A 12,464-nucleotide genomic window follows, 5' to 3' on the forward strand; every position below is an offset into this window, starting at 1 on the left:
ACTCTAAGTGACCCTTTACTGGGAAAAGCGGCCCAACGTTAGTCTGTCAAAGAAGAGATCCATACTTTGAGTTTTGCAAGGTGGGGGGCTGGAAAACTCTTAGCTAGCCAGGCTAGCTTTTGTTTGGCAGGCTGGGGCGGTGAGGCGGGCAGTCCCTCAGGAAGGCGGGTGGACGCGTGGGGAGGTTTCAGTCAGATACCTGGAGGCGTGTGCAGTGGGACTTGTCGGGAGGTGACACCAGCCCCAGCGTGAGATGTTCCCGAACTCCAGCAGCATTTGCCTCTTACCAGCAGGCGTTATCTTGTTTCTCTCTCTCTCTCTCTGTCCCCCTCTCTCTCCAGACTGTTTAAATAACCTGCAGGCTCCTGACAACGGTAACCCCGGTTGCTCTTCGGAGTTCTCTGGCAGCTGTGTGTGTGGTGAGCAGCCTTGTTCGTTTCAGTTGGGCTTGTGGGGATGGGGGTGGGGGTGGGGGTGGTGCTGTGAGCAGGGCTTGCTTGGGAAAGAATTTTTCCAGGGTCCTTTTTGGAGAACAGCTGGAATCTTGCTCCAGCTTACTGACCTCTCTCTTGTTTGCGTCCCCCCCGGTTAGGACCAGATGATGAAAGTGGTTACGATGTTTTAGCAAATCCCCCAGAACCGGAGGACCAGGATGACAGCAACGAGGCCTATGGTGACCTATTGGAATCTGAATTTTCCGAAGACCCCCTTTTGCCGTGTTACAACGTCCAGGTGTCCGTCGCTCAGGGGTGAGCGTGGCCAGCGTGTGGTCGAGAGCCAGCCCAGCTGCTCTGTGGGGTGGCAGGAGTTAGAAATCCCCTTCAGCAGATGAGGGTGGATGGGTTGGGGGGTGAGTGAATTCCTCACCAAGTGTCCACCGACCTCACATAATGCAGTGGAACTTTTCCAGAAAAGTTTGGGGGGTGGGAGGGCTCCCCAGCCAACTGCCCTCATTGGAACACACCCCTAGAGCCCAAAGGACACGGGAGTCAGTGACTGCAATTGCACAGTTTCAGTCACTGAACTCTTGGGGAAGGGATCCTCCCCAAACGGCCACCATGGGGGCCTTCCAAGGCGCGTGAGGTCCACGGGACGATACTGATGTGTACCCTCTTCTTGTATAAGATTAGAGAAAGTCGTATGTGGCACCTGGGATCTTACGTGTCTTCAGATTTGCTTAGATCGAGTCTTGTCCCCACGGTCGGGCCACTGTGCCCCACGACCAACCCTTCGGAGTGAACACATCAGGAGACCTTGCTCTGCTGTGTGTTGACCCCGGTGCTTAAGGAGTAGCATCCTCCTTGGACTCTGAGGCTGGGAACGTGTCTGCCTTTGTGGTGACATTCTATTCGGGATAGAGATGATAAAGCGTGGCAGGGTATCAGGAAGGATTGTACCACCTCCCTTCTCGAAAAAGCCTCACTCCCGGCAGCATTGAGGGGCGGGTTGGAGGTGTGGGAAAGGAAAGGAAAGCCAGGTGACCTCGAGTGTTTCTCATGCTCTGTCCGTGAGGGCCGGAGGAGAGGAGAGGTCAAAGAGGTGTTTGCCATCTCCCTTGGGTTGGCATACAGACTGGTTTTCCCCAGTGACTAGAACGGGGTGCACTTACTTGGAGAGGGGTGACCTGAGTTGTGGCCAGAGCCAAGGCAGCACTGGGGTGGCCTGCAACGAGGCTTGTTCAGGGGCGCTGCTCCTGCTTTTGTCTAAGTTGGCTGATCCGCCCTAGGTGGTCTCTTAACACATGCACATGAGTCCAGAGTTCCCCCGCTAGAAGTAGATCTTCCGGGCTTCCCTGGTGGCACAGTGGTTAAGAATCCTCCTGCCAGTTCAGGGGACACAGGTTCGAGCCCTGTCCGGGAAGATCCCACATGCCACGGAGCAACTGAGCCCGTGCGCCACAGCTACTGAGCCTGCGCTCTAGAGCCCGCGAGCCACAACTAGAGAAAGCCCGTGCGCAGCAACAGGCCCAACGCAGCCAAAAATAAATAAATAAATAAAATTAAAAAAGAAAAAGAAGAAGTAGATCTTCTAAGGACAGTGAGAAGTGGGGTGGGGTGGGGTAATCAAAGGGGAAGTAGCAGGCCCTCTCACCGCCAGGAGACGGGTAGTTCATAGTTGGGAGCGCCTCTAATTTTGCCGGAAACTCAAACCACTGTCCTTTCTCTGGTGTAGGCCTCGTAACTGGCTGTTGCTCTCAGACCTGCTCAAGAAACTGCAAATGTCCTCCTGCATATTCCGCTGCAATTTTCCAAATGTGGAAATTGTCACCAGCGCGGAGGCCGAGTTCTACCGGCAAGTATCAGCAAGTCTCTTATTCTCTTGCCCCAAAGACCTGGAGTCCTTTAATCCGGAAAGTAAGGAGCTCTTCGATCTGGTGGAGTTCACGAACGAGCTTCAGACTCTGCTGGGCTCATCCGTGGAGTGGATCCTCCCCAGAGACCTGGACTCAGACGATGACTGGTGAGCTCGCCGGGGCCTGCCGTGTACAGTGTGTCATGGTGTTAATCCTCGTGCATATGTGTCATAATACAACTATTTCTGTAAAGAAAGGACACTATGAGACACGACTCCAGTCAGAAGGACTTTGAAACATGTTTTTTTCTTTTTAAAAGTTTAAGTCAGTTTTTATGAAGTTGTTAATAAAGTTTCTTTACTTTTCAGTGTACACATGCTTTGGAATATGTTTGTTTTTACTCAGAACAATTGTTTCTTTTCTTTTTTAAGGAGGAAAAAAAAAAGGAAAAGGAGCTCCACACTTTGACTTAATTTCATACAAAGCTCCGACAACAGAGGCCATAACTGTTGAGAGTTGCTTTTGGGGCAAATTAAACCAGTAAAATTTTAAACTCTTCCTCCATATTAAAGGGATTGAATAAATTGGCCACTTTGGTGCACCTGTGTCCTGCGAATTGTCCAATTGGAGATGGAGGTTTAGAAAGTGAGTTTCAGTCTTGTTTAAGTCTCTTCCCATCAGACTGGTCTCGTGATTTCCTGCACACCATGACTGTCTACCTTTTCCTGTCTACCTTTTGTTGGTGTTGTTCAGGCCTGGATTGTCTCCTGTAGCTGCTCAAACCTTGGTCCATTCTCATTTGTACCATGGAAGTTTGTCATGCTGGATACTGTCAGAATTAATCTTACTTAAGTTTGTGTTAAGCCACAAACCACGTTTTGTATATTTTCTGTTTTCTCTGTTTGTTTATATTTTTATGGTTTCTCTTCAAGAAATAGGAAGGGAAATAGCAAGATGAAGAGCAAAAAAGTCATCATTCTCTTTCAATTGTTAGAACATCTATCTGCAATCATAATTATGATGCACCGTGGTATGTGTTAAAATAGGAAATACATGTAACGTCCCGTAGGAGCAGCAAACTCAGTTGTGTTGGTGAGGGTGTGTCATGGAAGTAGTCACAAAGCAGGTGACTCTTGATTAGGGTCCTGAAAGATTAGTGTGCCTTCCCTGTGTCCAGTAGTGGTCTGGAGGGGTCAGGAACCTGCCTTTCACTTTGAGGGAACAGAGGGTTTGAGGTCCTCTCTCTCTTCTATTGCTCTAGTACACTGCAGAGAAGCTAATAAAATACCGGGTTTATAGTTGACATTTGAATCGCTGATTGATCATTAAGATTGGGATGTATCTTTGGAAATGAAAATAGGAAGAATCGTATGCTTTTTCTTTTTTTTCTTTTTTTTTCCTATATCTGAAAAGGTATGTAGTACTTTGCTGAGTGGTTGGGGATAAAGTTTGCAGTATTCAGTGTATTCAGTTTTAGTATCTAAGTAGAATTAAACTGTTGCTGTAAACTGGAATAACACTTTGTTACTGACGAGTTTTAGGATGCATCTGTTCGTCAATTACCTGTTTGGGAAGATTGTAGTTAATGATTTTGAGAATGTGGCTATAAACCTCCAACTGACTCAAGAAAAGCAAATAAGTCAAGACTGACAAATGTATAGGCTCTTCATCTTATTGTGTGTGTGGGTTTTTTTTTTTCCTTTTAGTTACTTGTCAATAAAGAATTCTATCACACTTAAGTAAACTTCACGGGGTGTATTCTGACATGGCATGGAGCAAATCACATGGCCTAGGTCTTAAAGGTGATTTTATGTTTAAACTTTCATGAAAACATATGTGATTGAAATACATTAATATATTGATACAGATGGCAGTTAATTTTTGTCTTTGTGTGTGTGTGTGTGGTACTGTTGTGGCCTCTCCCATTGCGGAGCACAGGCTCTGGACGCACAGGCTCAGCGGCCATGGCTCACGGGCCCAGCCGCTCCGCGGCATGTGGGATCTTCCCGGACCGGGGCACGAACCCGTGTCCCCTGCATTGGCAGGCGGACTCTCAACCATTGCGCCACCAGGGAAGCCCTAATTTTTGTCTTTTGATACATGTGAGCGCAGCTTTCATTTTGCTGAAAGAAGATGACCAGTTTTCAGTTTGGGATTCTACCATTTAGTAAAGATAGTCCACTTAATTTTAGAAATAAGAGATTTAATATATAATACCTAATAATACTTTTATGTATGTTTTTTTTACTGAAAACATTTATTGTAATACTGTGAAGAAACTATGCCATTCTAGTCTTCAAGACTTAAATGAATCAAGTGTTTATTAGCTGTTGTAGTTTTTAAACTAATAAAAGTCAGTACCTCAGCAATTTGTAAATACAGTTTTTAAAATAATGCCTTAACAACTTTACAGTGGTTATAATGACTGTATTTAGGCCTAAAGTTAGTTAATAATTTGACATGAAGGCTTTTTAATAGTTTGATGGTGCAGATCAGGGATAGGTAAACTCTGGCTGGTGGGCCAGACCCAGCCCGTCGCCTGGCTTTGTAAAGGAAGTTTTTCTGGAACATAGTCGCACCCATTGTTTCCATGGTAGTTATGGCTCCTTTCACCCTACACCAGTGGGGCAGGGTAGTTGCAACAGAAACTGTATAGCCCACAAATCTGGAAATGTTTAAATTTCGATTTTAAAAATTGAAAAATTCTTTGAGCCTATACAGGGCAAGTCCATTGACCCCTGAGGTAGAAAACAGTCAGGAACTTGGGTGCGGAAGCCAAATGGCCTAGGTTCAAATTCCCTTTCTCCCATTTCATAGCTAGTGACCATGGGCAAATCACTTAACCTCTATGCCTCATTATGAGGTTTAAATGCACTTATTTGTATAAATAGTGCCTGGCACATACTAAGCACTGTGTAAGTGATTGCTGTTGTTTCTGCTTGGAGCTTTAATAAGTTATTGTTAATAGAAAACTGACACTCATGATTTTCCTTTTAGAGTAACAAAGGCACTTTGAGTCTTTTACTTTTTTAGGAATGTAATAAGACTTTTTTCATTTACAGTCAGTGTTCCCTGTTACCAAAATTTACTTTATGAATATAAAGAATTGAATGTCTTCAAGACAGTACTTTTGCTTAAATGTCAAACCATTATTTTCCCAAGGCACATCAAACTGGCTCTGCACAGTCCAGGCCCCTAAAGCTTGTGTGCATACCCTAGGTAGCATGTGAGATACATTTTGTAAATATAGTTTTTTAAATAATGCTTGAGACTTCCCTGGCGGTCCAGCAGTTAACACTATGTGCTCCCAATGTAGGGGGCTTGGGTTCGATCCCTGCTCAAGGAACTAGATCCTACGTGCCTGCCATAACTAAGAGCCCACATGCCACAACTAAAAGATCCGGCATGCTGCACCTAAAGACCTGGCACAGCCAAACAAACAAACAAACAAACAAACAAATAAGTAAATCTTTATAAAAAATAAGTAAACTAAAATAATGCCTTAGGAGTTAGGAAAAGAAAATATTAGAACATTTTTACCTTTGTATTATTTTAAAAAATCTGTGTAGTTTATCATGTACATAAATTATATGTATGGAAGTTTGTGTAGATAATTTGTTGATAAATAAGATGCATATTAAAAAGTTTTCTTATGGTTTGCCCAGTCAGGCGTTTGGAGGCCATTGGAGGACAGGATGATGAAATATAGGGCCTCAGCAAAGATAGAACTTAGAACCAATTCCCTGACTTAGAAGATAAGGAAAATAATTCATAGACTGTAATTGAGTTGTCCAACTTTACATAAGTGTTCAGAAACAGGAAATCCAGTGGCTAGAATCTAATCACTGACCGAGCAGAGTCTGGGTCACTGGACTCGTAAACCAGAAGTGACTGTTGAATTTCTCAGGTTGATGCTCCTGGCATATATGCTTGATATGTGTGTGTGTGTAAATCTCTGACATAATAAGCCATACTCAGGCACACCCTGTTTCCTTATTCAAGCATCTTAATTTCATCCCATTAAATCTTTGAAGTATCAGACTACCAGAAGGCATGAAGAAACCTGGGCTGAGAGTCTTCATTCCAAGACCTGATCTTGACTGCATGGCTGGTTTGAGGCGCATCACTCTGAACTGCAACACGCTCATTGGTGACCTGGGTGCAAGTGCTTTGGCAGAATCTCTTAGTGAGGATTTATGGCTTAGAGGTAAATTCTAAAATTGAAAATATTGAATTTTTAGTATGAAATATGCTTAGCTTTTGGCATGATACTATTGTGATAGGATTTTTTAAAGCCTCATTTTACTGATAGCTTTTATTTTGCTTTTAAACTTTCTCTAAGAGTTGCATATATCCTTTATAGAAAATACAGAGTAACAAGAGAACAATTACTTATAATTTTAATACCCAGATATAATCACTGTTCATTTTGGTGTATATACTTTCAGTCTTTTTTTTTTCTACAAATATATATGTACACTTAGGGATTACAAAAATAGAATTGTAGTATACTTGCTATTTCATATTCCTGCTTTTTTCACTTAATGATGTATCATGTAGTATTGCGTCGTATTGATGTCCCATAGTTTAATCAATTCTTTGCAATTCTATTTAGACAGTTTGCTTTTCCCTGTCAGAGACAATGTGAATACGTTGTATATACATCTCTGTGTCCATCAGGATTACTTCTGTAGAATAAGGTACTACAAGTGAAATGACTAAGTGTGACATATTTTTAAGACATTTGATACACATGGCCAAATTACCACCCAGAAAGGCTATGCCAATTTGTAGTCCACCCCAACAGTAGATGTGAAGCCTGCCTCTCACAAACACTGGCCTGTAGCACTTGTAAAAAAATGTAAAACTACAAAAATGAGTACCTCTCCATTTTCTATGCAAGTGGGGTTACTCCAAATTTTATAACTTTTTTCAATTAATTTAGTATGAGCATTTTAGCAAGTCAGTAAATTTGCATCTCCTACATCATTTTTTGTGATTGTTCAGTATTCCATTATATGAATATGCCACAGTGCACATAGCTCATCCATTCTAGTATATAAGCTTTGTCCAGTTTTTCAGTTACAAATAGTACTCTGATACATATCCTTACCTATATGTCTGACTATTTCTTTTGGTTAAATTCTTAGAAAGAGAGTTGTTGGATCCAAAGTGTATAGACATTATTTAAAGGCTTTTCTTACAGAATCTTGGCTTCATCTGATAGGAGAATAACCACATTTTGTTTTATTTTGTATTCATTTGATTTACTGGTGAGGTTTACTGGCTGTTTGTAATAATTTGGCTATTTGGTTAATTATACCCTGTGTCCATTCTTCTGTAGTGAGAGTTTGTAAGGGTTGTATCATATCCTGTCAGATCCGTATGTCTGACTTGCTATTTCTATGTGTCATGGGGGTGTTGAAAGACTCCAGTTATTTTAATGTGATGGTCCACACAACACTTAAAAAAAGACTCATGATAGTTTCCTTTCATGTAATAATTTTTAATACCTGTGTGTTAGTGATGATCCCTTTGGTTTAAATGAGTAGGTTGTTCAGCCCCAGAACTACTAGAATTCATGATCAGTTTTTCTGGTTTTTGTCTGACCTTTTACTGCGAGGGTTCTTGACCATCATACTTTCATGATAGGTTTTTAGTATGTATTCTCTATTCACACATTGTTTAAAGTTTTTATTATTTGTATCCTCTTAGACTTGTCTTTTTTTCCTCTGAAACTAACAGTTATTACCTTTCTTCTATTTTGTTTTCCCCTTTGAACTAGTTTCAAGTGTGATTTGGAGCTGAAGATCATGATCAAAAGAATGCAGTGCATTTCTGAGCTCCACCAGGTTTTGCTTGTGAGGTTTACATGCCCCTGCCGCCCTTGCTAATTATGAACTGAGATTCATTTTGTGATGCTTTTTGCTCATAGGTTCTATACAGTTATTCTTCAGTTCTGTAATTGTAAAATATGTTGTATGATTTATTGGTACGAAAGCCAGGGTTATCATTGCACATCCAAGAAGAGGTTTTTAAGTTGGATTATGCATTATGTGTGTGCGTATATGTTTCTGTTTTTTTCCATACCCAAAATTACAAACCTGCCATGACTTGTCTTGTGCAGGACTCTTCCACACGTGAGAAAATGAGAGTTGTCTATATGTTAAATCTGTAGAGTTAGCAAGTGACCTTTTGTCTTTCATCGAAAGCACTTGACCTGCAGCAGTGCGGCCTCACCAGTGAAGGAGCGAAGGCTTTACTAAAGGCCCTTGAAACCAACAGAACTCTGCTCGTTCTGGATATAAGAAAAAATCTGCTTGTTGGTATGTGGTCACTTTTTTTAAATTGATAAACACATAGCAAAACAAAAAGAATTTGTTCAGGTATTGACAGTTTTTAAAAAGTTAATGTGTTTAACTTTCCTCGTCATATACAGTTGGCCCTTGAACAACGTGGGCTTCGGGGTGTCGACCCCTACGCAGTTGAAGATCTGGGTATAAGTTTATAGTCAGTGGTTCCACATCTGTGGATTCAACCAACCTTGGTCATGTAGGACGATAGTACATATGTATTGAAAAATATGCGTGTGTCAGTGGACCCGTGAGGTTCAAACCCATGTTGTTCAAGCTTCAACGGTACTTTTCTAGTGTTGGACTTCCCTTATGTTTTTAGCAGATAATGTACTAATTAAAGTGAATTATACTTGTAAATTTTTCTTATCTCTACTCTGAATAGAGGTGAATCTAGATACTAAGTCTGCTTCCACCAAGAGCATTATTTCTTTCCTGTGCAACCTCTGAATTCTTGCCAGGAGTACTTTATTCATTTGTCAGATTCACAAGTAATATTTTAAATATCTTCTGTGTGCCAGATACGGGTTTAGGGACTAGGGATAAAGCAGTGAACCAGACAGACAAAAGTCTTGCCCTCATGGAGCTTACATTCTAGTGAAGGAGATCAGATAGAAATGAGTAAACAGATAAGTAATATAATTTTAGAGAGTAGGAAGTGCAAAAATATCTTAATGTAAGGAGAGTGAGGGAGAGCAGGTAGGACTCCATTGGATAGGTTTGTTAGGGGACAGCTTCACTGGAGAAGTGGCATTTGAACGGAGACCTGAATGAAGAGAGGAGCAAGCCATGGAAGATCTGGAGTAAGCACATTCCAGGACAAGGAGGCAATGAGTATGTAGGCATGTAGGTGGGTGGAGTATTTAAGGAAAAGCAAGGAGGCCAATCTGGGCAGAGTACCGAGTGAAGAAGAGTGTGGTATGACATGAGGTCAAGGAGCTATCCAGGGGTCTGCTCTTGTAAAGTCTTGAAGGCCAGAGTAAAGATGTGGATTATTCTAAATGAGTAGAGGGGTTTGAACTGGAAAAAGGCATGATCCAAATCGTATCTGAATAAGGTGACCTGGTATAGAGAAGGGATTTGGGAGGATAAAGAAGAGGAACGGGGCTTCCCTGGTGGCGCAGTGGTTGAGAATCTGCCTGCCGATGCAGGGGACGCGGGTTCGTGCCCCGGTCCGGGAAGATCCCACATGCCACGGAGCGACTGGGCCCGTGAGCCATGGCCGCTGAGCCTGCGCGTCGGGAGCCTGTGCTCCGCAACGGGAGAGGCCACAACAGTGAAAGGCCCGTGTACCTCAAAAAAAAAAAAAAAAAAAAAAGAAGAAGAGGAACAGGGAGACCAGTTAGGAGACTATCACAGTGCTCCAAATAAGAGATGTTTATGGCCTAGGTTAGGTTGGAAGTTTGCAGCAAGTGAAAAGCGGTTGAATTCAGGTTGTGTTTTGAGGGTGTAGCTATCAAGACCTGCAGATAGATGTGAGGTATGAAGGAAATAGTAACAAGGAGACAAGTGGTTGATGATTATGTGTGCAACTGGGTAGTATCACTTAGAAGAAGGGGGCTGATGGGAGGAGCAGCTTTTGAGGGAATATCAGGACTTGGTTTGTTATCTTGGATGCCCTGGTTTGATATCTTAGATGCTCTTTAGGTATCTAAGCGTCTGGACGGTGCTCAGACTGTACTTTGTATCCGAAGGTATCCAAAGCCACTTTAGATGCAAAATGTTTAAAGTTGACCTTTGCTGCTGCCAAAATAATAGCCACTGTGGGCAGTCTGCAAGATGGCATCTTAGGTTTCTGAGGAAGAAATTAGAATACACAAAGGGGGAAATAAGTGTATAATTATATAATGTAGATTTCATATTTAAATTTATGGGAAAAGCAATAATTAGTTGGCTTTCGGTTTTAAATGGAAATAGCCACTCATTGGAAAATAATTACTCTAATTTCAATTCATTTTACTTTAGATCATTCTGTGATGAAAACAGTTACCAAAAAAGTTCTCCAGATGGAAGGAGTGCCAAGTCAGAGGTATATAACATGTTTCAGTTCTCTCGGAAGAATTTCTCTTTAATGGCTTGGTTTTCTTTCTTTCTTAAAAGACAATTATCAAGGTACTTTCTGCCATCTTAAAACTAAGATTTTAGTCAAATCAAATGGCTTTTCTGTTTTTGAAAATGTTGTGTGATGCTTTAATTTAGGTTCCCAGATATGCAGATTGAAAACCTTTTAACTTTTTATTTTCTGTAACATATTATCGTTAGTCACAAATAGTCTTTTTTTTTTGGTGATAAGAATGAATAGCAGGAGCAGCATTTGTGAAACCAAATCTAATATATGAAACTGACTCTTTCTTGTAAGTAAATTTGAATTTTGAAACAGCAAAACAATAAGGTTTAACAAAAAGCAAAATAAATTTTTTATGTTTATGATCTGCCAATTTCCCAGAAAGAGTTTTGTGGTGACTTTAGTTATATATCAGATACATTAAAATCACCAGTGGACAACACATCTTTTATTCAGGTGCCCTCTGAAAGTTTTAAAAATTCGTTGACTTCATATCACTGAACGGTCCACTTTAAAATGGTTAAAATTATAAATTTTCTGTTTTGTGTAGTTTACCACAATTTTTAAAAAATGTGTTGTTTGAAGATTTTTGGGTTTTATAAAGGTATTGTATTAGCATAAAAATGAAAAATTTAAAAGACCACCTCTAATCCCATTATCCTATCAAGCAATATTTACATTTTTTATTTTCTCTTCCTGCTGTCTATAAACATAATTCCACATAGCTTCAATATAATTTGCCATTCTTATCTTTTCATACTAAATTTAAATTCTGTGATTCATAGTTAATACTTTTTAACATTGCATTCACAAGGTTTCATTGAGTAGGTCAATTTTTTAAATTGGTGAAAAATTGGAAATAACCTAAAATAAACTATTGTAAACATCTTCATAAATACAGCTTTTTTTTTTCTACTTAAAGTTGTATGTTTTTGATTCTCTATTAATCAACTTGCTTGGACAATAGTGTATTAAATAAGTTGTTAAGAGTGTTTATGAAGTCAAAAAAAAAGCTTATGATCGTCTGCCAATTGTTATTTCAAGAGAGTGATATTTTATTTTATTTATTTATTTATTTATTTATTTTATTTTTATTTTTTTGCTTTATAACAAATTTAATCAGTTATACATATGCATATGTTTCCATATCCCCTCCCTTTTGCGTCTCCCTCCCACTCTCCCCATCCCACCCCTCCAGGCGGTCACAAAGCACCAAAGCACCGAGCTGATCTCCCTGCGCTATGCGGCTGCCTCCCACTAGCTATCTACCTTACGTTTGGTAGTGTACATATGTCCATGCCGCTCCCCCACTTCGTCACAGCCTACCCTTCGCCCTTCCCATATCCTCAAGTCCATTCTCTAGTAGGTCTGTGTCTTTATTCCTGTCTTACCCCTATGCTCTTCATGACATTTTTTTTTCTTAAATTCCATATATATGTGTTAGCATACAGTATTTGTCTTTCTCTTTCTGACTTACTTCACTCTGTATGACAGACTCTAGGTCTATCCACCTCATTACAAATAGCTCAATTTCATTTCTTTTTATGGCTGAGTAATTTCCATTGTATATATGTACCACATCTTCTTTATCCATTCATCCGATGATGGACACTTAGGTTGTTTCCATCTCCGGGCTATTGTAAATAGGGCTGCTATGAACATTTTGGTACATGACTCTTTTTGAATTATGGATTTCTCAGGGTATATGCCCAGTAGTGGGATTGCTGGGTCATATGGTAGTTCTATTCGTAGA

At 40.6% G+C, this 12,464-nt stretch overlaps 1 protein-coding gene across 1 annotated transcript; it reads left to right on the plus strand.

Moving 5' to 3' along the window:
• Positions 1-253: 253 nt before the first annotated feature.
• LOC309797671 (BCL-6 corepressor-like) lies at positions 254-3,085 on the plus strand (the record flags this gene model as incomplete). Its single annotated transcript, XM_082646120.1, has 4 exons — positions 254-374; positions 593-749; positions 2,173-2,460; positions 2,725-3,085. The coding sequence occupies 4 exons, from the start codon at positions 254-256 to the stop codon at positions 2,759-2,761; spliced, it is 603 nt and encodes a 200-aa protein (XP_082502246.1). The 3' UTR covers positions 2,762-3,085.
• Positions 3,086-12,464: the final 9,379 nt, after the last annotated feature.

Source organism: Mesoplodon mirus, assembly GCF_964341445.2.
Source record: "Mesoplodon mirus genome assembly, contig: HAP1_SCAFFOLD_856, whole genome shotgun sequence".
In the NCBI taxonomy this organism is placed as follows: Eukaryota; Metazoa; Chordata; class Mammalia; order Artiodactyla; family Ziphiidae; genus Mesoplodon; species Mesoplodon mirus.